Consider the following 25,192-nt stretch of genomic DNA (forward strand, 5'->3'; position numbering starts at 1 on the left):
CTGTGGTTTGATGAGACATTATTTAAAACAGCCAATTAATGGTGTGTAATACAAAATTGAAAACTGACATAAAATTAATGGAAAGATGGAAAGAAAAATATTTTTAACCAATATGAATATAGCGTTCTAAAATATTGTTTTTTAAAGACAGGTCTTTCATTTCTCTTTATTTACAGAGCTCTATGCACATAAATACTTTACAGTTCAATACTTTTGCAACACGATTCTTTAGATAATAGATATAGTTTCATGCCACACTTTGAAGAACTGTAAAGAATATCTATTGAAATGTTTAGATGGAGGAATAATTGTTTATACAATTCAGCTACTCTACCAGCACACAGTGCAAATGTTGAATACTTGGATGGTTATAAAACAGATTTTTTTAAAAGAGGCCATTGCAAAGTCTGTTACTCTAAAATGACCTTTGAACCCTGCAATATGTCAGTCCTTGCATCAGTTTGATCAGCCAAGTGCTATTGAATGTGCCATGTCAAAGAAGCTAACATTGGGCTCAAGCATTTCTTCATTGATTTCATCTCAGTTATCTGCGTGGGCGTCAAACGTATATGATTTGACGCACTCCCATGACATTCAATTTTTTTTTAAACTCTGATTATTTTAAAAGATTATATATTGGGGAAATAGCAAAAAAATCCCTAAGATGCTGAGAATTCCCAGGTAAGGCTGTCTAGGCCATGAGACAAGTGGTTTTTTGTCTTTCATCAGTGTGAGGCCCCGCTGATGTTGCTTGAACAGAAACGGCAATTTAAGCAGAAATGATCTAAAACAGTTCATTGGGCATATAGATTTACCTTTAAAAACCGATAACAGTATTATTGTAACCCTCCCATGCGGTTGGTGTTTGCGGCATGTTATTCAGCCAATCATTGGGCCATCAGACTTCTGTTGTTAGCTCGGAGATCTTGATGTTGACAAACAGAGAAGACAGAGGGATTGCCGTCCCATCTTTGGACAGAAGGTGGATATGGCGATATCCTGTGAAGTGTGGGGAGAGGAGCCAGAAGAAATTCAGCTTGTTGTCATGAATAACCACTTGGAAACCATCACTCATACAGTAAAATATGTACATTTGTACATAACAGGCTTACATTAAAACACTCAGCAGGGATGTCAAATTCTGACAAGATTCATCAATTGATTTAACCTTTAGCGAGTCAATAGGATCAAATTATTTTGTACAATCATTTAATGAAAACTGCAATTGGGATTTACCCAGTTGTCCAGACTTCACCCTCAGGTGTAATATGATAAGGTCAATCTTACCTGGCTGAATACAGGTGAAGGGCACAGTGAACTGGCCCATGAAGTCGTTCCTGGAGGACTTGTCATAGTCCTCCACCACAAAACGCACCAGGGCCAACTCAGGGACATGGACGATAAAATTGAGGGTCTCATTCCACAGAGGGTTAAAACCTGTAGGCAGGGGGCAGCAGAGTCCAGGTTTTAGACAGCCAAGAGAAGTACAGAGGTTCTATCTAATTCACTAAAACATGGCATGGTGTATCATACTTACGTGTAATAATAATGATAATGCATGCTTTTCTTTTTTTTACATCCGTAACAGTAGAAAGTTTGGACACACCTACTCATTCAAGGGTTTTTCTTTATTTTGACTATTTTCTACATTGTAGAATAATAGTGAAGACATCAAAACTATGAAATAACACATATGGAATCATGTAGTAACCAAAAAAGTGTTAAACAAAGAAAAACCTTTGAATGAGTAGTTGTGTCCAAACTTTTGACCGGTACTGTATATTTTTTAAGTCTTAGTTTATTGGATAGAAGATAGAGGAGAGTTGAAATAACATTGGGCCGAATTGGAACCCATGAGGCTGCGGCTCATGTGCACTGAAGGAAGCGGCCGAGACCACCTTAGGCCACAAAGCGGCCTAGACCACTTTAGGCCACAAAGCGGCCTAGACCACTTTAGGCCACAAAGCATGTATTTTAGACCAGGAGTAAGCTGGGTCTGTACAAAAACCCCAATGAATGTGTTTTGACAGTCCTTGAAAGCTGGTTCCTCACCGTTGTTGTCAATGTAACTAGTTTCTTGCTTGGCTTGGTCCTGAAATACTCCGTAGATCTCCACTCTAACCAGAGGGTCAACGATAGAGCCCTCCTTGTGGTTCACCTTTGGTAGCTGCTGCCCACTGATCACCTTATGGACAACACATGCACTTAAAAATCAAAACTCAGACAAGGATACATACTCAAAAACATTGCAAAGGAAACCCGGCAAAACACACTAACTGTACATGCACACAACAAAACACAACAGATAGTTGTTTCTGGACCTGGATAGACAGGCGGAGTGATGTGTAACCATTCCGGTCCTGGGGTCTCTCTGGATCAAAAGAGTCATCATTCCTCATGAAGTCAGGTTTGAGGACGTAGCCGCAGCAGCCGTTCTGACTGAAGAGCCCATCGTTCAGATCCATCTCTGGCCCAGCTGTCTGGAAGTTCAGAGCCACTAAGAGAACATCAAATAAATGCATACAGCTCTTTTCACAAATTTGTCACAAAGTGAAGAAGAGTGAGGAGACAACGTGCTCGTAGTCTCTAACTCTCCTTGGCTTGCACCCTGTTTCTCTCCAGACCCATCTACATGATGTGTTACCTTGCCATTTCGGGCAGTAAACCTTCTCCTTCTTTCTTCCAGCCAGGAAGCAAGCAATGCATGTACAGATGTGTACGGTGTGTTTCACCAGGCCTAATGTAATGTATAATAGAAACAACAGGTTATAGGCCTGTTTAAGGTAAATCGTCTGGGACAGAGAGTGTATAAAAAAAAATGTAAAAGCAAAGTTTTACGTTATGTGCTAGCTGGGCTATGCCTGAACTTGCCCAGCTAGCACATAATGTTCCAGGAACATACATTCTGTTCTCAGAACATAAAGAAAACGTCCCATAAAAACCTTCATAGCGTTCAAAGAGAACGTTCTAAGAAAGTTATTGAACAACATAGACATTCCGTTCTCAGCATCAACAGAACTCTCTCTCTATCCTCTATCTTGTGAAGCGTGTTCAGGAGTGTGGACCTCGCACACTAATTGGCCACACCTGATCTTAATGAGTGCTTGTTTTCTTTTGGAATTGGGTTTGTTTGAATAGACTCAAATGAAAAGCTTTGTATGCATGAAAAAAACATGGCATGCTAGCTCCATCCCGGTGGCACATTGGACTAATTCCATGGATAGAGAACAGAAGATTATGGGCTCTATTTTCGGCTGGCATTAAGGCGGCGCTAGCGTCGATCTCATGTTCGTTGGAAATTTCAACCTGTTAAAGCTAGCGCTCTGCTATTTTCAAACTGTTGGCAATTTACCTGTCTTATATCAGCTCGCTTGCGCTCAGATGGGAGGGATCCAGAGTTCTCATTTCAGGCAGGGCTAGTAGGGATATGTAAGACCAACCAAAAGCTGGTTTTATCAGTAACATGGTTGGTTATGGCATGAATTTTGACAGTGGAAAAAACAGCCTATGTAGCCGTGATGCACACTGTCAATATGCGCATGGAAGAAGAGTTTTAAGAAACATAAAACTATAGTTTTTCCCCCATTTCATTTTATTTGATTGAAAACCAAGCATAGTCTCCCTTCCTCTCAATGAAAGCTGTTTATTTTTGTCCTGACCAATGCAGTCAGGACTGTTGAAAAAAGGGTTTGTCTCGTGAGACCACTTGGAAATAAAACTTAATCACCGAAGCTTATTAAAAGAGCTAACGTTCCCTTTTTTTTATCTTTGTATTGTAGGCAGGCCTACATTATTATAGCCATGCAGATCCCTCAGTGAATACTGGTGAACCTCGTTTTTAGAAGTTGTTTTCCTGGAACAATTGCTTGTTTTTACATTTCATATGTTCAAAACCCAAGCCCTCCGTAGGCCAGGGCTGCCCAACCCTCTTTCCTGGAGCTCGACCGTCCAGCGTGTTTTCAGTCCGACCCTAATTTAACACACCTGATTCTAATTAGCTGCTCAACAAGACATTAACTAGCTGAATCAAGATATGTTAAATTAGGGTTGGACTGAAAACCTACAGGACAGGAGATCTCCAGGAAGAGGGTTGGGCAGCCCTGCCCTAGGTCTACTATAATGAAGGCTGGCTCAACAGCAATACGTCTTGTATTTTTTTATACTGACGATTTTATTATATTGTAATGACCTGGCTGGATCATAAAGGAACAGTTGTCCAGACATAGGATTGAGTTTACGAATTCACGGCTACTGTTAGGCCGTAGCCCACGCCAAATAAATGAAAGATACCAGTATAAAACAACAGCGACCTTCTCTTGTGAGGAGAAAAAAGGGGTAAAAAAGATGGTTCCAATATATTTATAAAACATATTTGGGAGCAGTATAACATTGAGTGGACATTCTCTCTTTGTCTTTATATTGGATCTTTGTCCAGCTACAGTGAAAAATGTTGATGTGTGTAAAACCCTCCATAGTCTGTGTAGTTGTAATATTATATATATGCCCACAGGGAGTGATTATGGTGCCTGTAGCTGTATTGGACATAGCCTATTTAAAAGCAAGTTGTTGTTGTGTTTTGTTTATAATTTGATAATTATTTGTTGTCTTTTTAGGCCTTATCAGTAAAGAATTTAATCTTGCCTATTGACAACGTTTTGCATTTCCATGTTCAGCCATAATGCAATTTACAGTAGGCCTAGCCCCAATATCAGTGTGAATGCTACCATTCATAAGTTTGGACACACCTAATCATTCAAGGGTTTTTCTTCATTTTTCTATTTTCTACATTGTAGAATAGAGAAGACATTAGAACTATGAAATAGCACATATGGAATCATGTAGTATCCTAAGAAGTGTTAAACAAATCAAAATATAGTTTAGATTCTTCAAAGTAGCCACCCTTGTATAAACACTTTGCACAGCATCACCAGCAAAGAAGGAGAGTGATGTTGCTGCATCAGATGACCTGGCCTCCACAATCCCCCGACTTCAACCCAATTGAGATGGTTTGGGATGAATTTACATTTGATATTCTTCAAAGTAGCCACCCTTTGCCTTGGTGACAGCTTTGCACACTCTTGGCATTCCCTCAACCAGCTTCATGAGGAAGTCACCAGGAAAGCATTTCAATTAACAGGTGTGCATTGTTAAAAGTTAATTTGTTGAATTTCTTTCCTTATTATTGCGTTTGAGCCAATCAGTTGTGTTGTGACAAGGTAGGGTTGGTATACAGAAGATAGCCCTATATGGTAAAAGACCCAAGTCCATATTATTGGAAGAACAGCTCAAATAAGCAAAGACAAAACGACAGTCCATCATTACTGTAAAGATGGCACCGACTTCTAGTCCTTAGGAAACTTTGCAGTATTTTTTTAAATGTATTATTTCTTACATTGTTAGCCCAGAAAATCTCAAGTGTTATTACATACAGCCGGGAAGAACTATTGGATATTAGAGCGACGTCAACTTACCATCACTACGACCAGGAATGCGACTTTCCTGAAGCGGCTCCTTTCTACGTACCACCCAGGGCATTTGAATTGATTCCAGAGGCTGACCCAAAACAACGCTGCCGGAGAAGAGGTAGACGGAGTAGTCTTCTGGTCAGACTTAGCAGGCGCGCACACCCCCCACCGCTTCCGAGTATATTACTCGCTAATGTCCAGTCTCTAGATAACAAGGAAGACTAAATTAAGGCAAGGGTTGCTTTCCAGGGAGACATCAGGGATTGTAACACACTCTGTCTCACGGAACATCTCTCGGGATATGCTGTCGGAGTTGGTACAGCCACCTGGATTCTTTGTGCATCGCGCCGACAGGATTAAACATCTCTCCGGGAAGAAGAAGGGCGGGGGTGTATGTTTTATGATTAACGACTCGTGGTGTAATTGTAACAACATACAGGAACTCAAGTCCTTTTGTTCACCTGACCTAAAATTCCACAATCAAATGCCAACTGTATTATCTCCCAAGGGAATGATCCTCGATTATTGTCACAGACGTGTATATCCCCCCTCAAGCCAATACCACGACAGCCCTCAAGGAACTTCACTGGACATTACTTTATGCAAACTGGAAACCATATATCCTGAGGCTGCATTTATTATAGCTGGTCATTTTAACAAAGCAAATTTGAGAACAATTCTATCAGCATATTGACTGTAGATCTCGCGCTGGAAAAACACTGGATCACTGCTACTCTAACTTCCGCGATGCATACAAGACCCTCTTCACCCTACTTTTGGAAAATCTGACCACGACACTATTTTGCTCTTCCCTTCCTACAGGCAGAAACTCAAACAGGGTGTACCCTTGCTAAGGACTGTTCAACACTGGTCTGACCAATCGGAATCCACGCTTCAAGATTTTTTGATCACGCGGACTGGGACATGTTCCGGGTAGCCTCAGAGAATAATGTCAACATATACACTGAATCGGTGAGTTTATAAGGAAGTGTATAGGAGATGTTGTACCTACTGTGACTATTAAAACCTACCCTAACCAGAAACCGTGTATAGATGGCGGCATTCACGCAAAACTGAAAGCACAAACCACCGCATTTAACCATGGAAAGGTGACTGGGAATATGGCTGAATACAAACAGTGTAGTTATTCCCTCTGCAAGGCAATCAAACAAGCGACATGTCAGTATAGAGACAAGTGGAGTCGCAATTCAACGGTGCAGACACGAGACGTATATGGCAGGGTCTACAGACAATCACGGACTACAAAAGGAAAACCAACCACATCACGGACACCGACGTCTTGCTTCCAGACAAACTAAACACCTTCTTTGCCAGCTTTGAGGACAATACAGTGCCACTAACGCGGCCCGCTACCAAGGACTGTGAGCTCTCCTTCTCCGGGGCTGACATGAGTAAGACATTTAAACATGTTAACCTTCGCAAGGCTGCCGGCCCATACGGCATCCCTAGCCGCGTCCTCAGAGCATGCGCAGACCATCTGGCTGGTGTGTTTACGGACATATTCAATCTCTCCCTATCCCAGTCTGCTGTCCCTACATGCTTCAAGATGGCCACCATTGTTCCTGTACCCAAGAAGGCAAAGGTAACTGAACTAAATGACTCTCTGCCATAGCACTCACTTCGGTCATCATGAAGTGCTTTGAGAGACTAGTCAAGGATCATATCACCTCCACCTTACCTGTCACCCTAGACATACTTCAATTTGCTTACCACCCCAATAGTTCCACAGATGATGCAATTGCTATCACACTGCACACTGCGCTATCACACTGCACACTGCCCTATCCCAATGACTACAGCTCAGCATTCAACGCCATAGTACCCTCCAAGCTCATCATTAAGCTTGAGGCCCTGGGTCTCAACCCCGCCCTGTGCAACTGGGTCCTGGACTTCATGACGGGCCGCCCCCAGGTGGTGAAGGTAGGAAACAACATCTCCACTTCACTGATCCTCAACACTGGGGCCCCACAAGGGTGCGGGCTCAGCCCCCTCCTGTACTCCCTGTTCACCCATGACTGCGTGGCCATGCACGCCTCCAACTCAATCATCAAGTTTGCAGACGACACAACAGTAGTAGGTTTGATTACCAACAACGACAAGACAGCCTACAGGGAAGAGGTGACGGCACTCGGAGTGTGGTGTCAGGAAAACAACCTCTCACTCAACGTCAACAAAACCAAATGAGATGAGTGTGGACTTCAGGAAACAGCAGAGGGAGCATGCCCCTATCCACATCGACAGGACAACAGTGGAGAAGGTGGAAAGTTTTAAGTTCCCCGGCGTACACATCACTGACAAACTGAAATGGTCCACCCACACAGACAGTGTGATGAAGAAGGCGCAACAGCGCCTCTTCTTCCCCAGGAGGCTGAAGAAATTTGGCTTGTCACCTAAAATCCAACTTTTACAGATGCACAATTGAGAGCATCCTGTCGGGCTGTATCATCGCCTGGTATGGCAACTGCACCGCCCACAACCACAAGGCTCTCCAGAGGGTGGTGCGGTCTGCACAATGCATCACCGTGGGCAAACTACCTGCCCTCCAGGACACCTACAGCATCTGATGTCACAGGAAGGCCAAAAGGTCATCAAGGATAACAACCACATGAGCCACTGTCTGTTCACCCCATTACCATCCAGAAGGCGAGGTCAGTACAGGTGCATCAAAGCTGGGACCGAGACACTGAAAAACAGTTTCTATCTCAAGGCCATCAGACTGTTAAACAGCCATCATTAACACAGACAGGCTGCTGCATACAGACTTGAAATAATTGGCCACTTTAATAAATGGATCACTAGTCACTTTAGTAATGCCACTTTAATAATGTTTACATATCTTGCATTACTCATCTCATATATGTATGTGTCACGACTTCCGCCGAAGTCGGCTCCCCTCCTTGTTCGGGCGGGGTTCTGCGGTTGACGTCACTGGATTTCTAGCCATGGCCACTCCATTTTTCATTGTTCCATTTGTTTTGTCTTGTTCCCCGCACACCTGGTTTACATTCCCTAATCACACTGCATATATACATTCCTCTGTTCCCCCCATGTCTTTGTGTGGAATTATTTTGTTATGTGTTTAGTGTTATGTGCCAGACTGGTTTTCTCCCGGGTATCGTGATTTGACCCGTAGTATGTTTATTGTCGTACATTTGCATTATTGTGAGTGTTTTTGTGCTGATACACTTTTGCCATTGGCTGGAGGGTTGTTGACGCAGTTGCGTCTGTCTTTTGTGCTTCTGCCAAATAAAGTGCGCCTGATCACAACTCTCTGCTTTCCTGCACCTGACTTCTCACCAGTAGCGCACAACCTTGACAGTATGCTGTATTTTGTACCATCTATTGAATCTTGCTCTGTCATTGCTCACACATATATTTATATGTCTATATTCTTATTCCATTCCTTTACTTAGATTTGTGTTTATTTAGGTAGATTTTGTGGAATTTTTAGATTATATGTTAGATAGTGCTGCACTGTCGGAACCAGAAGCACAAGCATTTTGCTACACTCGCAATAACATCTGCTAACCATGTACACTCCCGTTCATAAGTTTGGTGTCACTTAGAAATGTCCTTGTTATCCATGAAAACATACATGAAATGAGTTGCAAAATGAATAGGAAATATAGTCAAGATGTTGACAAGGTTGTGAATAATGATTTTTAATTGAAATAATGATTGTGTCCTTCAAACGTTGCTTTTGTCAAAGAATCCTCCATTTGCAGCAATTACAGTTTTGCAGACCTTTGGCACTCTAATTGTCAATTTGATGAGGTAATCTGAAGAGATTTCACCCCATGCTTCCTGAAGCACCTCCCACAAGTTGGACTGGCTTGATGGGCACTTCTTACGTACCATATGGTCAAGCTGCTCCTACAACAGCTCAATAGGGTTGAGATCCGGTGACTGTGCTGGCCACTCCATTAAAGACAGAACACCAGTTGACTGCTTCTTCTTAAATAGTTATTGCGTAGTTTGGAGCTGTGCTTTGGGTCATTGTACTGTTGTAGGAGGAAATCGGCACCAATTAAGTGCCGTCCACAAGGTATGGCATGGCGTTGCAAAACGGAGTGATAGCCTTCCTTCTTCTAGATCCCTTTTACCCTGTACAAATCTCAAACTTTTACCACCACCAAAGCACCCCCAGACAATCACATTGCCTCCACCATGCTTGACAGATGGCGCCAAGCCCTCCTCCAGCATCTTTCATGTTTTCTGCGTCTCACAAATGTTCTTCTTTGTGATCCGAACACCTCAAACTTAGACTTGTCTGTCCATAACACTCTTTTCCAATCTTCATCTGTCCAGTGTCTGTGTTCTTTTGCCCATCTTAATCTTAAATTTTTTCTTTGCAACTCTGCCTAGAAGGCCAGCATCCTGGAGTCACCTCTTCACTGTTGACGTTGAGACTGGTGTTTTGCGGGTACTATTTAATGAAGCTGCAAATTGAGGACTTTAAGTCCAGTTCTCAAACTAGACACTCTATTGTACTTGTCTTCTTGCTCAGTTGTGCAACTGGGCCTCCCACTCCTCTTTCTAAATTATAAATTATAGATGGGCTAAATTATAGATGGGCTATGTACAGGTGTAGTAATCTGTGAGATGCTCTGACAGCCAGTGCTTAAAGCTAGTGAGGGAGATAAGTGTTTCCAGTTTCAGAGATTTTTGTAGTTCATTCCAGTCATTGGCAGCAGAGAACTGGAAGGAGAGGCGGCCAAAGGAGGAATTGGTTTTGGGGGTGACCAGAGAGATATACCTGCTGGTGCGCGTGCTACAGGTGGGTGCTGCTATGGTGACCAGCGAGCTGAGATAAGGAGGGAATTTACCTTGCAGGGTCTTGAAAGATGACCTAGAGCCAGTGGGTTTGGTGACGAGTATGAAGCAAGGACCAGCCAACAAGAGTGTACAGGTCGCAGTGGTGGGTAGTATATGGGGCTTTGGTGACAAAACGGATGGCACTGTGATAGACTGCGTCCAATTTATTGAGTAGGGTATTGGAGGCTATTTTGTAAATGACATCGCCGAAGTCGAGGATCGGTAGGATGGTCAGTTTTACGAGGGTATGTTTGGCAGCATGAGTGAAGGATGCTTTGTTGCAAAATAGGAAGCCAATTCTAGATTTAACTTTGGATTGGAGATGTTTGATGTGAGTCTGGAAGGAGAGTTTACAGTCTAACCAGACACCTAGGTATTTGTAGTTGTCCACATATTCTAAGTCAGAATCGTCCAGAGTAGTGATGTTGGACGGGCGGGCAGGTGCAGGCAGCAATCGATTGAAGAGCATGCATTTAGTTTTACTTGTATTTAAGAGCAGTTGGAGGCCACGGAAGGAGAGTTGTATGGCATTGAAACTTGTCTGGAGGGTTGTTAACACAGTGTCCAAAGAAGGGCCAGAAGGATACAGAATGGTGTTGTCTGCGTAGAGGTGGATCAGAGACTCACCAGCAGCAAGAGCGACATCATTGATGTATACAGAGAAGAGAGTCGGCCCAAAAATTGAACCCTGTGGCACCCCCATAGAGACTGCCAGAGGCCCGGACAACAGGCCCTCCGATTTGACACACTGAACTCTATCAGAGAAGTAGTTGGTGAACCAGGCGAGGCAATCATTTGAGAAAACAAGGCTATTGAGTCTGCCGATGAGGATTTGGTGATTGACAGAGTCGAAAGCCTTGGCCAGGTCAATGAATATGGCTGCACAGTATTGTTTGTTATCGATGGCGGTTAATAAGATATCGTTTAGGACCTTGAGTGTGGCTGAGGTGCACCCATGACCAGCTCTGAAACCAGATTGCATAGCGGAGAAGGTGCGGTGGGATTCGAAATGGTCGGTAATCTGTTTGTTGACTTGGCTTTCGAAGCCCTTAGAAAGGCAGGGTAGGATAGATATAGATCTGTAGCAGTTTGGGTCAAGAGTGTCCCCCCCTTTGAAGAGGGGGATGACCGCAGCTGCTTTTCAATCTTTGGGAATCTCAGACGACACAAAGAGAGGTGGAACAGGCTAGTAATAGGGGTGGCAACAATTTCGGCAGATAATTTTAGAAAGAAAGGGTCCAGATTGTCGAGCCCGGCTGATTTGTAGGGGTCCAGATTTTGCAGCTCTTTCAGAACATCAGCTGACTGGATTTGGGAGAAGGAGAAATGGGGAAGGAGTGGGCGAGTTGCTGTGGGGGGTGCAGTGCTGTTGACCGGGATAGGGGTAGGGGTAGCCAGGTGGAAAGCATGGCCAGCCGTAGAAAAATGCTTATTGAAATTCTCAATTATAGTGAATTTATCGGTGGTGACAGTGTTTTCTATCCTCAATGCAGTGGGCAGCTGGGAGGAGGTGTTCTTATTCTCCATGGACTTTACAATGTCCCAGAACTTTTTTGAGTTTGTGTTGCAGGAAGCAAATTTCTGCTTGAAAAAGCTAGCGTTGGCTTTTCTAACTGCCTGTGTATATTAGTTTCTAGCTTCCCTGAAAAGTTGCATATCACGCTAATGCAGAACGCCATAGGATGTTTTTGTGTTGTTTAAGGGTAGGCAGGTCTGGAGAGAACCAAGGGCTATATCTGTTCCTGGTTCTACATTTCTTGAATGGGGCATGCTTATTTAAGATGGTGAGGAAGGCATTTAAAAAAAATAACCAGGCATCCTTTACTGACGGGATGAGGTCAATATCCTTCCAGGATACCCAGGCCAGGTCGATTAGAAAGGCCTGCTCGCTGAAGTGTTTCAGGGAACGTTTGACAGTGATGAGTGGAGGTCGTTTGACTGCTGACCCATTACGGATGCAGGCAATGATCACTGAGATCTTGGTTGAAAACAGCAGAGGGCAAGATGGTTAGGATGATATGTATGAGGGTGCCTGTGTTTACGGCTTTGGGGTGGTACCTGGTAGGTTCATTGATAATTTGTGTGAGATTGAGGGCATCATGGTAAGATTGTAGGATGGCTGAGCTGTTAGGTCGCCTAGCAGCACGAGCTCTGAAGATAGATGGGGGGCAATCAGTTCACATATGGTGTCCAGAGCATAGCTGAGGCAGAGGGTGGTCTATAGCAAGCGGCAACAGTGAGAGACCTGTTTTTAGTGAGGTGGATTTTTAAAAGTAGAAGTTCAAATTGTTTGGGTACAGACCTGGATAGTAGGACAGAACTCGGCAGACTATCTCTGCAGTAGATTGCAACACCGCCCCCTTTGGCCGTTCAATCTTGTCTGAAAATGTTGTAGTTTAGGATGGAGATTTCAGAGTTTTTGGTGGTCTTCCTAAGCCAGGATTCAGACACGGCTAGAACAATATATTTGGATTTGTTTAACACTTTTTTTAGTTACTACATGATTCCATGTGTTATTTCATTGTTTTGATATCCTCACTATTGTTATAGTCAAACCCTTGAATGAGTAGATGTGTCCAAACTTTTGAATGGTACTGTATATATTTCCATATTGAAGGCATGCAATTACTTAGAACAGTGTGGACTGCGAACAGGTTCAAGTTAACGTATTTAGCAAAGATGGGATAGGTCTACATTTTGTCATTTCGTTTCTGCAAGCTATTTAACAAACTATGACGGACTAACATTGGAATTGGAGTTGATTCCAAGGCAATACATAAAAGACCGTAAATACACAACTTGAACCAACCACATTTTTAGCCACGGAGCATGTTCTGATTGGCCAGTGAGGGGTCAAGCCTCGACACACATACTTATTTATTCATCAAACCCCAATCCTTTCGCACCACCACAATCATTATTATTGGTTGTGAAAATAGCTAAATATTCACCCCGAACCTATAGCGCTACCGCATTTCTATGTGTCCTATCTGTGCTTGGAGTTCAAAAAAGTTAACCCAAAATAAGCATAAGCAATAACAGTGTTATTAAAAATGTTATTGAAACATTCAATTAAAGTTTTAAGGAAGCCTCAAAATAACCTATAATTTTAGTTCTCAAAAGCGTTAATAAAACCTCCCAGGAAAACATTCAAGGAACCAGAGTAAATGTTCTCAGAACCTCCCTGCAACCTAAAAATAAACATTCCCAGAACAGACAACATTTTTTACTTCCGTTATCAGAACATTTAAAAACATTCAGTTTTGCAGGTCAGTAAACATATGACTTCATTCCCAGAATCAATGGGAAACCGAAACTGCTAGCTTGTTTAAAAACAGATTTACACTACAACATTGACCTGAGTACAAAATGGTTTAAGTAAAGAAGCTCTCACCTATCTGACAGCCTACGTTCCACAGCTCCTGTGGGTTGTAGTTGGAGGAGTCAGTCCTCATGCCACTGGGGTAGACCCTGCTCAGCTGTCTGCTGTTGTGGCGCACAAACTCTGCCCCTGAGAAAAACACAGCCATACAGTGATGCTTTTTTCTATCCCATAACCCAGGGAACCTACAACAGTGAATGGTTGTGAATTCCTAACCAATGATCCTTGGCAATATCGATACATTGTTTGGTATGTAGGTATTGCTAAAATAGTTCAGGGTGCACCTGTGTCCTTTGCAAGTTTCCTGGCCTTGGACTCAGAGAAGGAGGACATCTCGTAGCACTTGGAGTGCAGGCGAGAGTACTCAAAGCTGTGGAAATGAACACTCTTACAGTACACGACCAGATCCGATAGTTCCCTGGAGAACTTGGATTTCTGAAGAGACAGGACGTTACATGTAAGTGAACAAATATCACCTGCTTGGTGGCTATTAATTAAACCACGGCATATCATGATTAGCTGGCAGGTCAAGGCACAGTGTTTATTGCTTGCTTAGTGTGTGATATTTTTTGCAAAATGGCAGAATGTATTGTCAGTAATAATCTAGTAATGTATAAGTGTAATAGTTGGTGCAGATGACGGCAAGAGGTTGCCAGTCGTTCACCTCCATCCATCCATCCTTCCGTCCATCCTAACAGATCCATCCATCCGTCTGTCCATCATCCGTCCGTTCATCCTTCCAGATACATACATCCAGCCACGTACCTTATCATTGAGACGAAGGGCCTCTGCAGACAGGCTCTTAGGGTCAGCCTCATCTTCGTCGCTGACCTCATCAGTGACCTCATCGGTCAGCGTTTCACTTTCTTCTACGCCGCCAATCTTCTTCGCTTTCAGCAGGACCTTTCCCTTCAGATCCTTGTATGAGTATGCACGAATCCAAGGACACATGCGCGTACGGGCGCACACACACATACACACACACATACATACACACACATGTGTATAGATGACAGTGTACAATAACTGATGCCAATGAATAGATGATGTCATGTATTATACGTAGATGACGCCAAAGGAAATACTGTGCCATGTTTGAATATGATTTTTTTTAGTGTCTCAAATCTATTTGAGTGGTCCACAATATGTTTTTGTTTTATCTGTATTTTGTATCGTCAATTATTATATCATTTTGGAGTAACACTTTACTACATTTTTCTAACTAACTTTAGTCTAGCACACACATACACAAACACACACCTCATTGGATATTTATCTTTCTTTTAAGTGCTCTGACTGGAAGAAGAGAATGAAAATCACTGGAGACTTATGATTGTACTGCTCCCAGCATCACTGCTGAATAAAAACCTGAACAAAGTCATAGATAGGAAATCAAATCCTTAGAGAACGTCTTCTCAATTGACTTGATAAATAGTTGACTTGCCTTGTTGAATAAGGGTTACAGTAGAGTAGATAAATAGAATAGAATAGAATAGAATAAACTTTGCTTGCCCAGGGACCCCAACCCAGGCAAACGGGCAACCCAGGGACCCCCATCATATGTTAGCAAAAATAAACACACACATCTTGCCTTATCAGGTGAATGTAATCAAAATGTTCAAATGAATAGATTTGGTAGACAGTTTCATTATCTAGACCTCCCCACTGATCATTGGAGAGGAAGTGTTGTAAAGCTCATTTTCTGCCATTCTATACATTTTGCCATGGCTAATGCTTTGTTCCTCTGCTCAAACATTATCACAAAAATCAATGGCATGTGCCCTGAATTTTTCTATTCCTCCTGATTGTCCAGCTTTTATTTGATTGTTAGCTCTCAAAGATGGTATTATTTAAAAATGTATAAAAATGTATATAGTTCACTATTTTTTCTTCATGCTTTCTATCTGTTTTTTGTTGTTTTAAGTTGACACTGAAACTTCTTTTTCACCCCGAAAATCATCACTTAGATGGCCTTCCTAATAATGTTGTAGGCAGAAAAAAGCCTGTAATTAGCACCAATGACTGTAATTTCCTCCATATTAAAGGAGATTTTGGTAATGAAGCCATTTATTTACTTCAGTGTCAGCTAGCATGCTAACTGTTCCTATAGACTTCCAATCATTGCGCTAACGCTAGTTAGCATTGGGCTTGTGAAGGTACATATAACTTCCTTCATGCTGGACGCAGAGACATAAAAATGGTATCCACAATGGTCCTATTTTGCAGCTAGCGATAGTAAAATATGCATATTTCACCACAAAATCCCCAACAAATTACTCCCCCCTCCAAAAAACTAAAATTTGCGGAGCCACTGCAGTACCACCCCGGACCCTGATCAGTGAATTGAAGCGGTCCAGTGTTGGTCTTACCTGAGGAGAGGGCAGCTCTTGGGGAACCAGTCTGTCGAGGGGGGCCCTGAGCAGTGTGTCCCCCAGGATGGTGTCCAGGAGCTGGGCCATGACCCTCTGCTGCTCCATGCTGCAGTGGTTCTCCAGGGACAGGATGACAGGAAACTCAGACACCTAGGACACAGGGAGAGGGGAGAGGGGACGAACGGAATTCCTAAAAGGATGTGTTGAACTTTGACAGTCTTTTTTTTTTACAGTCGTTCTTCTGAGAAGAGGTGAAGGCTGAAGACAGGATGTTTTAGGATGCTGAATACTTGGTTGAAGCAAAAACCAATACAGAAGACAAATGGACAGAACCACTAAGAGACTGGATTAGATTTAGAGTTGGGGATAGAGCTGCCGTGGTCATGGAGGCTACAGTTAATTCAGGTATTGAAGTGCCCACCTTGAAGGCGTATTCTGCCAGTGTGGTGATGACGTCTCTGAAAAGTATCTTGGACGTGAAGGTATGGCCGTGATAAACAACCGGCTCTCCATTTGGCCCATCCCAACAGTCCACCTCGACGCAACGACAGCCACGCTTCAGAGCCCTGCACACAGACACACTGAGTTCAACAGCGGTGCATATCAAAAGCTGTTTGAACAGTGCCTTACTGCCATGTAAGCTATAAAGGGTTGCAATGCTGAGTGTTTTGTTCCTCACTGGATGTAGGCCTCCTGGCTGCTCTGTCCTCGGAGCTGGTCGTCCATCAGGTAGGTGTTGTGGGAGGAGCAGATGAAGTAGTGGCTGAGGGGCTGGCTCATGTCCTGGTGCAGGGCCAGCAGCTGGGGATCCAAGATGGCGCCCTCCGGAGAGACCAGGTACATCTGGAAGCCGTCTATAGACATTGCCCCATGTTTCTTGGCTGTGAGAAGACATGGGAAGTTCTGTCTTATATAAGTCAACCCAATCAGAAAATGCTCAGTAAACTACATCTCTCTGTTGATTGTGGTCGACAATGGCAGTTGATTACAATTGACTATGGTCAGTATAATTGTGGTCAATAATGGTTACTAGTTGAAAAATCTATATATATGGACATACAATATACAATACTTAATATAAGGACAAATATATATATAAAAAAATATTATTGGAACTGTAATGGAAATGTTAATGTTTGTGCTTTTCTTATAACTAATTTCTGTGTTCTATTCATATGCTGTTCTATAAATCAATTTCTGTGTTCATGCAAGTGGCTGACTGTACAAATCCTCGCTTATCAGTAGCTGCAATTTGGCAGTATGACCAGACCTTGTTTTGAGAACAAACGAAAGATATCTCAGTTCAAAGGTTTCAGCTTGGAGAGAAAGAAGCCTTGTAAGGTGTTGGTCTGTCCCATGTTATGAAACAGTATTGGTCAGTCACATGAATAAAACAAAACAGTAATGAATTAATTATGCTAAATCATGCAAATATACTTGTCTGTGTATAGCCGTATATAAGACAACTGCTGGGTCTGCACAGGCAGAGCTCCTGATTGACATGTGTACTATGGTTGTAACGCTTCTCGTTGGTGGAAGGAGAGGAGGACCAAGGTGCAGCGTGGTAGGTGTTCATATTATTTAATGAAATATGCAACAATAGACTAATTAATTTAATTTAAAATTGGCTTTGAGTGTCCCTGTGTAAGAATGTCCATGACAGAAACCCCCCTAAAAAAAATAAAAGGGCACAAAAAAACGTACAACATATTTTTTATGAAACATGGCGACTTGTTGACCAACCATTGTGGGCTGTTGTGGTTCACTCAGGTAGACTAGGTAATGATCATTGTGGTTGTCATTCATTATGATTGGCATTGTCTTAATGAGGCTATTAATGATCTCATTCATACAGTGCCTTGCGAAAGTATTCGGCCCCCTTGAACTTTGCGACCTTTTGCCACATTTCAGGCTTCAAACATGAAGATATAAAACTGTATTTTTTTTGTGAAGAATCAACAACAAGTGGGACACAATCATGAAGTGGAACGACATTTATTGGATATTTCAAACTTTTTTAACAAATCAAAAACTGAAAAATTGGGCGTGCAAAATTATTCAGCCCCTTTACTTTCAGTGCAGCAAACTCTCTCCAGAAGTTCAGTGAGGATCTCTGAATGATCCAATGTTGACCTAAATGACTAATGATGATAAATACAATCCACCTGTGTGTAATCAAGTCTCTGTATAAATGCACCTGCACTGTGATCGTCTCAGAGGTCCGTTAAAAGCGCAGAGAGCATCATGAAGAACAAGGAACACACCAGGCAGGTCCGAGATACTGTTGTGAAGAAGTTTAAAGCCGGATTTGGATACAAAAAGATTTCCCAAGCTTTAAACATCCCAAGGAGCACTGTGCAAGCGATAATATTGAAATGGAAGGAGTATCAGACCACTGCAAATCTACCAAGACCTGGCCGTCCCTCTAAACTTTCAGCTCATACAAAGAGAAGACTGATCAGAGATGCAGCCAAGAGGCCCATGATCACTCTGGATGAACTGCAGAGATCTACAGCTGAGGTGGGAGACTCTGTCCATAGGACAACAATCAGTCGTATATTGCACAAATCTGGCCTTTATGGAAGAGTGGCAAGAAGAAAGCCATTTCTTAAAGATATCCATAAAAGGTGTTGTTTAAAGTTTGCCACAAGCCACCTGGGAGACACACCAAACATGTGGAAGAAGGTGCTCTGGTTAGATGAAACCAAAATTGAACTTTTTGGCAACAATGCAAAACGTTATGTTTGGCGTAAAAGCAACACAGCTCATCACCCTGAACACACACCATCCCCACTGCCAAACATGGTGGTGGCAGCATCATGGTTTGGGCCTGCTTTTCTTCAGCAGGGACAGGGAAGATGGTTAAAATTGATGGGAAGATGGATGGAGCCAAATACAGGACCATTCTGGAAGAAAACCTGATGGAGTCTGCAAAAGACCTGAGACTGGGACGGAGATTTGTCTTCCAACAAGACAATGATCCAAAACATAAAGCAAAATCTACAATGGAATGGTTCAAAAATAAACATATCCAGGTGTTAGAATGGCCAAGTCAAAGTCCAGACCTGAATCCAATCGAGAATCTGTGGAAAGAACTGAAAACTGCTGTTCACAAATGCTCTCCATCCAACCTCACTGAGCTCGAGCTGTTTTGCAAGGAGGAATGGGGGAAAAATTCAGTCTCTCGATGTGCAAAACTGATAGAGACATACCCCAAGCGACTTACAGCTGTAATCGCAGCAAAAGGTGGCGCTACAAAGTATTAACTTAAGGGGGCTGAATAATTTTGCCGCCCAATTTTTCAGTTTTTGATTTGTTAAAAAAGTTTGAAATATCCAATAAATGTCGTTCCACTTCATGATTGTGTCCCACTTGTTGTTGATTCTTCACAAAAAAATACAGTTTTATATCTTTATGTTTGAAGCCTGAAATGTGGCAAAAGGTCGCAAAGTTCAAGGGGGCCGAATACTTTCGCAAGGCACTGTATAGTTGATTGTGGTTGACCACAGTTGCACAGTGGTCCATACCGTTCTCTGAGGGTTCATAGCGGTCAATCAACTCTTGGGCGTGCTCCAGACTCCTCTCCCCCTCCTGCTGCTCCTGCTTCAGGAAGTCCTCCAGCTCAGCGAGGGTTAATATCTGTCCGTCCCGAGAATAGTCCTGGAACACCCGCCACACATCCTCCCTCTCCGTCAGCATCTTATAGAACTGGACAAACTCCTCGTTCTCCAGACAACCGGACTCTGAGTTATCAGCCATCTGGGGGTAAAAGCAAAGAGCAGAATACTTGTCTACTTCAGAGAAAAGGTGTTCCCATTACATTTTATTTTCGATTAGAGTTCTACCACCTTATGATGGTAGACCACTGACGGTGTAGTCACTTACGATGACGTCATAGAAAAGCAACCAATGTTGGGGACAATTCCACCACTTACATCATCCACATTTAACTACTGCTCACTATACTTTAAGGTTGATTACATGTCAAAATCCATGGATTTGCATGTGAGTATATGAGCATATGCCTAAATTCCAAATGAATGGGAAAGATAAGCACCCTCCCATTCATTTGGGATTGACAGACAAATAGCTAGATCTATACAAGAGTTAGCATGGGAGATGGACTCAATTCAAAAGTGAACAGTAGATGATGACGGTAACCTCACCGTGAAAAGGCGAAGAGCGTACTCTTCATTCATGTCCACGTTCATCATCTTCAGCAGTGTGCGTACCTCCTTGAAGTTCATCCGTCCATCTTTGTTTTTATCCGCCTTTTGAAACCAGTCCCAGATCCACCTGAGAAAAAGGAAGACGCTGGCTAAGGGCAACAATTAGTAAGAGTTAAGATGGAATGAAGCAACGTTATAGACCCTCATTGATTTGTATGGTTAATCAATCCGTATGTTGTATTTAATGCTGAGCTTGGAACAAGGATACTGGTCGAGCCTCTCCTTGTCATTCATGCTCTTAGTGTTCTGGATCAGTTTGCGGACACCCCGGATCCAGACCTGCGCCTCGGACGGCGACTCCGCCACCAGGTCCAAGTTGCTGCGGCGACCACGGAACACCAGGGTGAAACAGAGGTCAGCGGGGAACTCATCAGCGATACTTAGCAGGATCTCCGACTGGTGACCCTCGCGCACCACATCCACGTCAGCCACAGAGACTAAGAGAGAACATTAGGCATCATGTGAAGACATACTCAGGCTTTTTCTATGCTAAAGTGATTTCTCAATAGATGATTGTATGCCTCATTCTTTTTTCATGAGAGAAATACTATGGCCGTTCATTCAACTTTTTATCTACAGTCTGGTCAATTCTTATGCTGTTTCCTCCCTGCTTCCTCCACCCACCCAACCCCACACACTTGCAGTACTCACAGGTGGAGTGGCCTGTCCCTGCCCACCTGGACTTGTACCAGATGGTCTGGCCATCCTCCTGCAGGCGGAAGTGCCGCTGCTTCTTCCAAGAGCGAGACTTGACCTTCCTCAACATTGCCCCCGCCTTCATCACCTGGAGGTCCTCATCACCCTGGGCAACTGTGCAGGATCAGGGGTTAGTGGTCAAGGTTGGGGTCAAAAGTAATCTTGACCATCCTTACAAATATAGTCTTAATCAATTTAGACCTCGTATTGTTTCTCTATTCTGGTTCATGGAGATTTTGATCAGAGGAAATTCTCTTAAGGATCCACACGTTTAAAAAAACTTTTGCCTAAAATGACATACCCAAATCTAACTGCCTGTAGCTCGGGACTTGAAGCAAGGATATGCATATTCGTGATATCATTTTAAAGGAAACACTTTGAAGTTTGTGGAAATGTTAAATCAATGTCGGAGAAAATAACACATTAGATCTAGAAAAAGATAATACAAAGAAAAAAACATGTTATTTTTTTTGTTTTTGTACAATCATCTTTGAAATGCAAGGTAAAGGCCATAATGTATTATGCCAACCCAGGCACATTTTAGATTTAGGCCACTAAATGGCAGCAGTGTATGTGCAAAGTTTTAGACTGATCCAATGAAACATTGCATTTATGTTCCAAATTTTGTATCGAGACTGCCAAAATGTGCCTAATTGGTTTATTAGTACATTTTCAAGTTCATAACTGTGCACTTTCCTCAAACAATAGCATGGTATTCTTTCACTGTAATAGCTACTGTAAATTGGACAGTGCAGTTGGATTAAAAATAATTTAAGTTTTCTGCCAATAACAGATATGTCTATGTCCTGGGAAATGTTCTTGTTACTTACAACCTCATGCTAATCACAATAGCCTACGTTAGCTCAACCGTCCCGCGGGGGACCCACCGATCCTGTAGAGGTTTTAAATTATATTATTGCATGATTGATGCAATCTCATGCAACCTTTTAGTATCTGTCAACTTACACAAGCTTTGGGGAGATTCCATTGCTAGCCTTGACACATGCCCGTGGGAATTTCCTGCAAAAAAAGAAGACAAAAATAATTGCTGTGATACATATTATGCTGTAATAGTGACACAAGTAAAATTATTCCCTCCCTACTTCCTGATCAGTGTGGACATCCATGGCTGAATAATCGATCTAACTGTGTCATCAACATTTTAGCTGGGTTGCATGCAGAGCTCGGAAATCCAATCAGACTTATGCTTTCTCTTTCTATCTACTGAGTGACTAAGAGGGAGAGGTGTAGAAGATTGACAACCCAAAGCTTGGCATTTCTTACAGTCGGTGTGCCGCATGGACTCAATTAAGTCTAGTGTAGTTTGCACTGCAGAATGCTCAAGCAGTATAGGAGTGAATGCAGTTTAACCAGGACAATACAGAGAATGAACCAGGTGTCTCATTCCTGAATCTAAAAAATCGCACCAAAAGTAACAGGTAACTCTCCAATTCATATGCGAATTCTCAAGTCATATGCCATAACCGAATTGACTCCAACCCTATTCTCTATGTCCCTGTGTTAGTATGACAACTACTTTTGGTGCTGCTATCAAATACAAATGTATTAGCCTTTGGAAGAAAATATATTCCGTACCAATCAGCTGTCTAGCCCCCAAGAGAAGAGGTGCTCAACTCCTCACAGAGAGGAAACTCACAAGAACTTATTGTATTGTACACTCCAAACAGTCAAATGTTCCATAAAGGGAGAGTTCAAATGGCTTCTCTTTCTTCTTTTTTGGCTGTAGAATGTCTCCCTTTCCTCACATTGTCATTTTACAACCTTTGTAGAACAATGGCTAATTTTGATAGTATATTTTCTCTTTTTTTTACCGTTTACAGCAAGGTAAATTGTTCCATAGTTCAAAATACCACAAAGGCATTTCCTCCCAGCCCCACTGTTAGTTTGTGAGTGAAATATCCACTCCTTCTTCAGCAAAACAAGTGTAAATAAAGCATTGTCCCTGAAGTACTGCAAAGAAACTATCTGTTTAATATTTTTTAACAACACCAGTGATGTTTTTGATATGTGGTGCTTGTGAAAAGATGTGAAAGAATAGGAAGAGCTCTCACAAAGCAGTCATTTTCATGGACCCCTCCTATAACAACAGTATATTCTACACATACAGTACACTCTCATGTGTACACACAAAGTCATACGATTCTAACCAATGAATAAACTGTTATGTTATGTTATTTGGTGGGCCGTTGCTAGTGTTTTGGAAATATGACTAATACCCAGCCACGTGCCTGAGAGTATCCACCTGACCACAAACACAGGGAGAGAATCCTGACTCACTGGCAAGTTGATGTCATAGTTTAAATGGGCTACTCACACTAAAAACTACTCAAAGTATTAAAGAAACACTGTTTATCAAGTGAAGTGGCAGCCTCATCATATGCCCATATGTCTTCACTGTACATTTAATTACAAGCACCCCTTATTATAAACATCTGCGATATATGACCTTCATTGTAAATTAGGCTGTTATTGTAAATAAGAATTTGTTCTAAACTGACTTTAAAAAAATCACAAATGTTCAATTTCCCCTTTCATGAAAGCTCTGTACTCAACCCTCAATGGGCTGTTGCTACAGTTCAGGAGGAGCTGTGTGAAGAATCCTGTAAACAAATGCAGGTCCACCAGTCTTTTAGCACACATGTAAAATGTGCTTGTGCCATGTAGGGAGGCTGGCTGAAGGACAACAAAGTAGAACCAGCTGCTGTAATATGAGACAGAATCAAAACAGCAACCAGGGGGTAAGATTATAATCAAACCAACAACCGCAACACTAAACCACAACCTGTGCTGAACACATTATGTAGTGTAGGCTATGCCTTTTACAATCAAGATGAGGACAAATAGAATGAGTCAAAGGAGAATAAATTACACTTACCAAATTGTAGACCTCTCCCTCGGGTCTTTGCCTTGGCCCCGCTGGGGCTGCCACTGCTGTGAAGAGCTCCAGAATAGATTGGGGATGTTTGGTGAGAGATATCCAGGAAAAGGCTACAGGAAAAGGCTCCAGACCAGGATTAGGAAGTGTCAAAGATAGCTGGCCACCCAAAAGAGATAGGGGTCTGGTGGGGGTAGCAGGCCCAGTAGAAAGCTCCAGATCTATGGACGCTTAGGGAGTGTCCTGAGACCACTAGCCAAGCACTGGGCTCAGGAGATGGGGAGTGTCCAGAGGAAAGCTGGCTCAGTGTATATGTCCTCTATGCTCTACTTTGCCTGCTTCATCTGGGAAAACGTTGCCGCCTTCTGGTACACTCCTCCCCCATCCACCTACCCCCCTCTCCTTCCTTCCCTGCCACTCCCTCTCTTTTCCTATTTTCCTACATGAGGGCTGTTCAATTTTTCCAAGGCTGCTTTAAAAAAATCCTTTGCTGTTTTCCTGTAGGCTGCCACAGTATGCTGCTGCTCACTTTAAATGTCTTGCTCTCTCCGTCTCCATACACACACTCTCTCTCTCTCTACCTTATCCATGAGCAGACTGCAGATTCGATTCACCCCTCTCCATTGTTTTGAGGACAGCAATCCAGACAGTACTCGTGTTTACCTCAGCACAGACAGATTACAGATAACTCAGTCTAGGAGAGGTTGCCTGTGCAAGATCAAAACGCATGTAGAGAGTGGTATACAGTAGTCCAGTTCACACATACCCAGACAATCCTTTCCATACCTACTGTACTTATCCCATCAATGAGTTAACGTCTATTGCACATGCAGCCATGGTTTGCGGCGTTTATTGTCTATTATAAACTGGGTGGTTTGAGTTCTGAATGCTGATTGGCTGACAGCCGTGGTATATCAGAATGTATACAACGGGTATGACAAAACATTTATTTTTACTGCTCTAATTACATTGTTCACCAGTTTATAATAGCAATTAAGGCACCTCGGCGGTTTGTGGTATATGGTCAATATACCAAGGCTAAGGACTGTGTCCAGGCACTCCGCGATGCGTCGTGCCTAAGAACAGCCCTTAGCCGTGATATATTGGCAATATGCCCCTCGTGCCTTATTGCTTAAATATATTATTTTCCACTATATTGATACCTACTTTATGTAAGCGTCATTCCACCCTCCTGTGGTACCTTGATCTGATATACATGTATATGGAAAACAATATAATGGAAAATCCTGGAGGTTGATGGTTAGGTATAATGTCCTCTTTGCAACTAGAATGCAACCTACTTGTACTAGAAACAC

The 25,192-nt window shown here is 42.6% G+C and overlaps 1 protein-coding gene across 2 annotated transcripts; it reads right to left on the minus strand.

The window, feature by feature from the left end:
• Window positions 1-134: 134 nt before the first annotated feature.
• On the minus strand, window positions 135-24,239 carry LOC115107916 (1-phosphatidylinositol 4,5-bisphosphate phosphodiesterase delta-4-like). 2 transcript variants are annotated; one of them, XM_029631695.2, is made up of 17 exons: window positions 23,877-24,239; window positions 21,947-22,000; window positions 20,936-21,094; window positions 20,493-20,721; window positions 20,222-20,351; window positions 19,583-19,814; window positions 16,735-16,936; window positions 16,477-16,621; window positions 16,053-16,205; window positions 14,449-14,601; window positions 13,968-14,118; window positions 13,696-13,812; window positions 2,645-2,737; window positions 2,322-2,497; window positions 2,053-2,185; window positions 1,288-1,437; window positions 135-999 (listed from the first exon to the last, which is right to left on the minus strand). In XM_029631695.2, exons 2-17 carry the CDS (start codon window positions 21,966-21,968, stop codon window positions 899-901), a joined length of 2,346 nt encoding a protein of 781 aa, XP_029487555.1. In that variant the 5' UTR covers window positions 21,969-22,000; window positions 23,877-24,239; the 3' UTR covers window positions 135-898. The 2 variants fall into 2 exon arrangements, with proteins under 2 accessions (XP_029487555.1, XP_029487570.1); XM_029631710.2 differs by lacking the exon at window positions 2,645-2,737 and having other exon boundaries at window positions 23,877-24,237.
• Between the last annotated feature and the right edge of the window lie 953 nt (window positions 24,240-25,192).

The sequence above is a fragment of the Oncorhynchus nerka genome, linkage group LG3, assembly GCF_034236695.1.
Source record: "Oncorhynchus nerka isolate Pitt River linkage group LG3, Oner_Uvic_2.0, whole genome shotgun sequence".
NCBI classification, from domain to species: Eukaryota; Metazoa; Chordata; class Actinopteri; order Salmoniformes; family Salmonidae; genus Oncorhynchus; species Oncorhynchus nerka.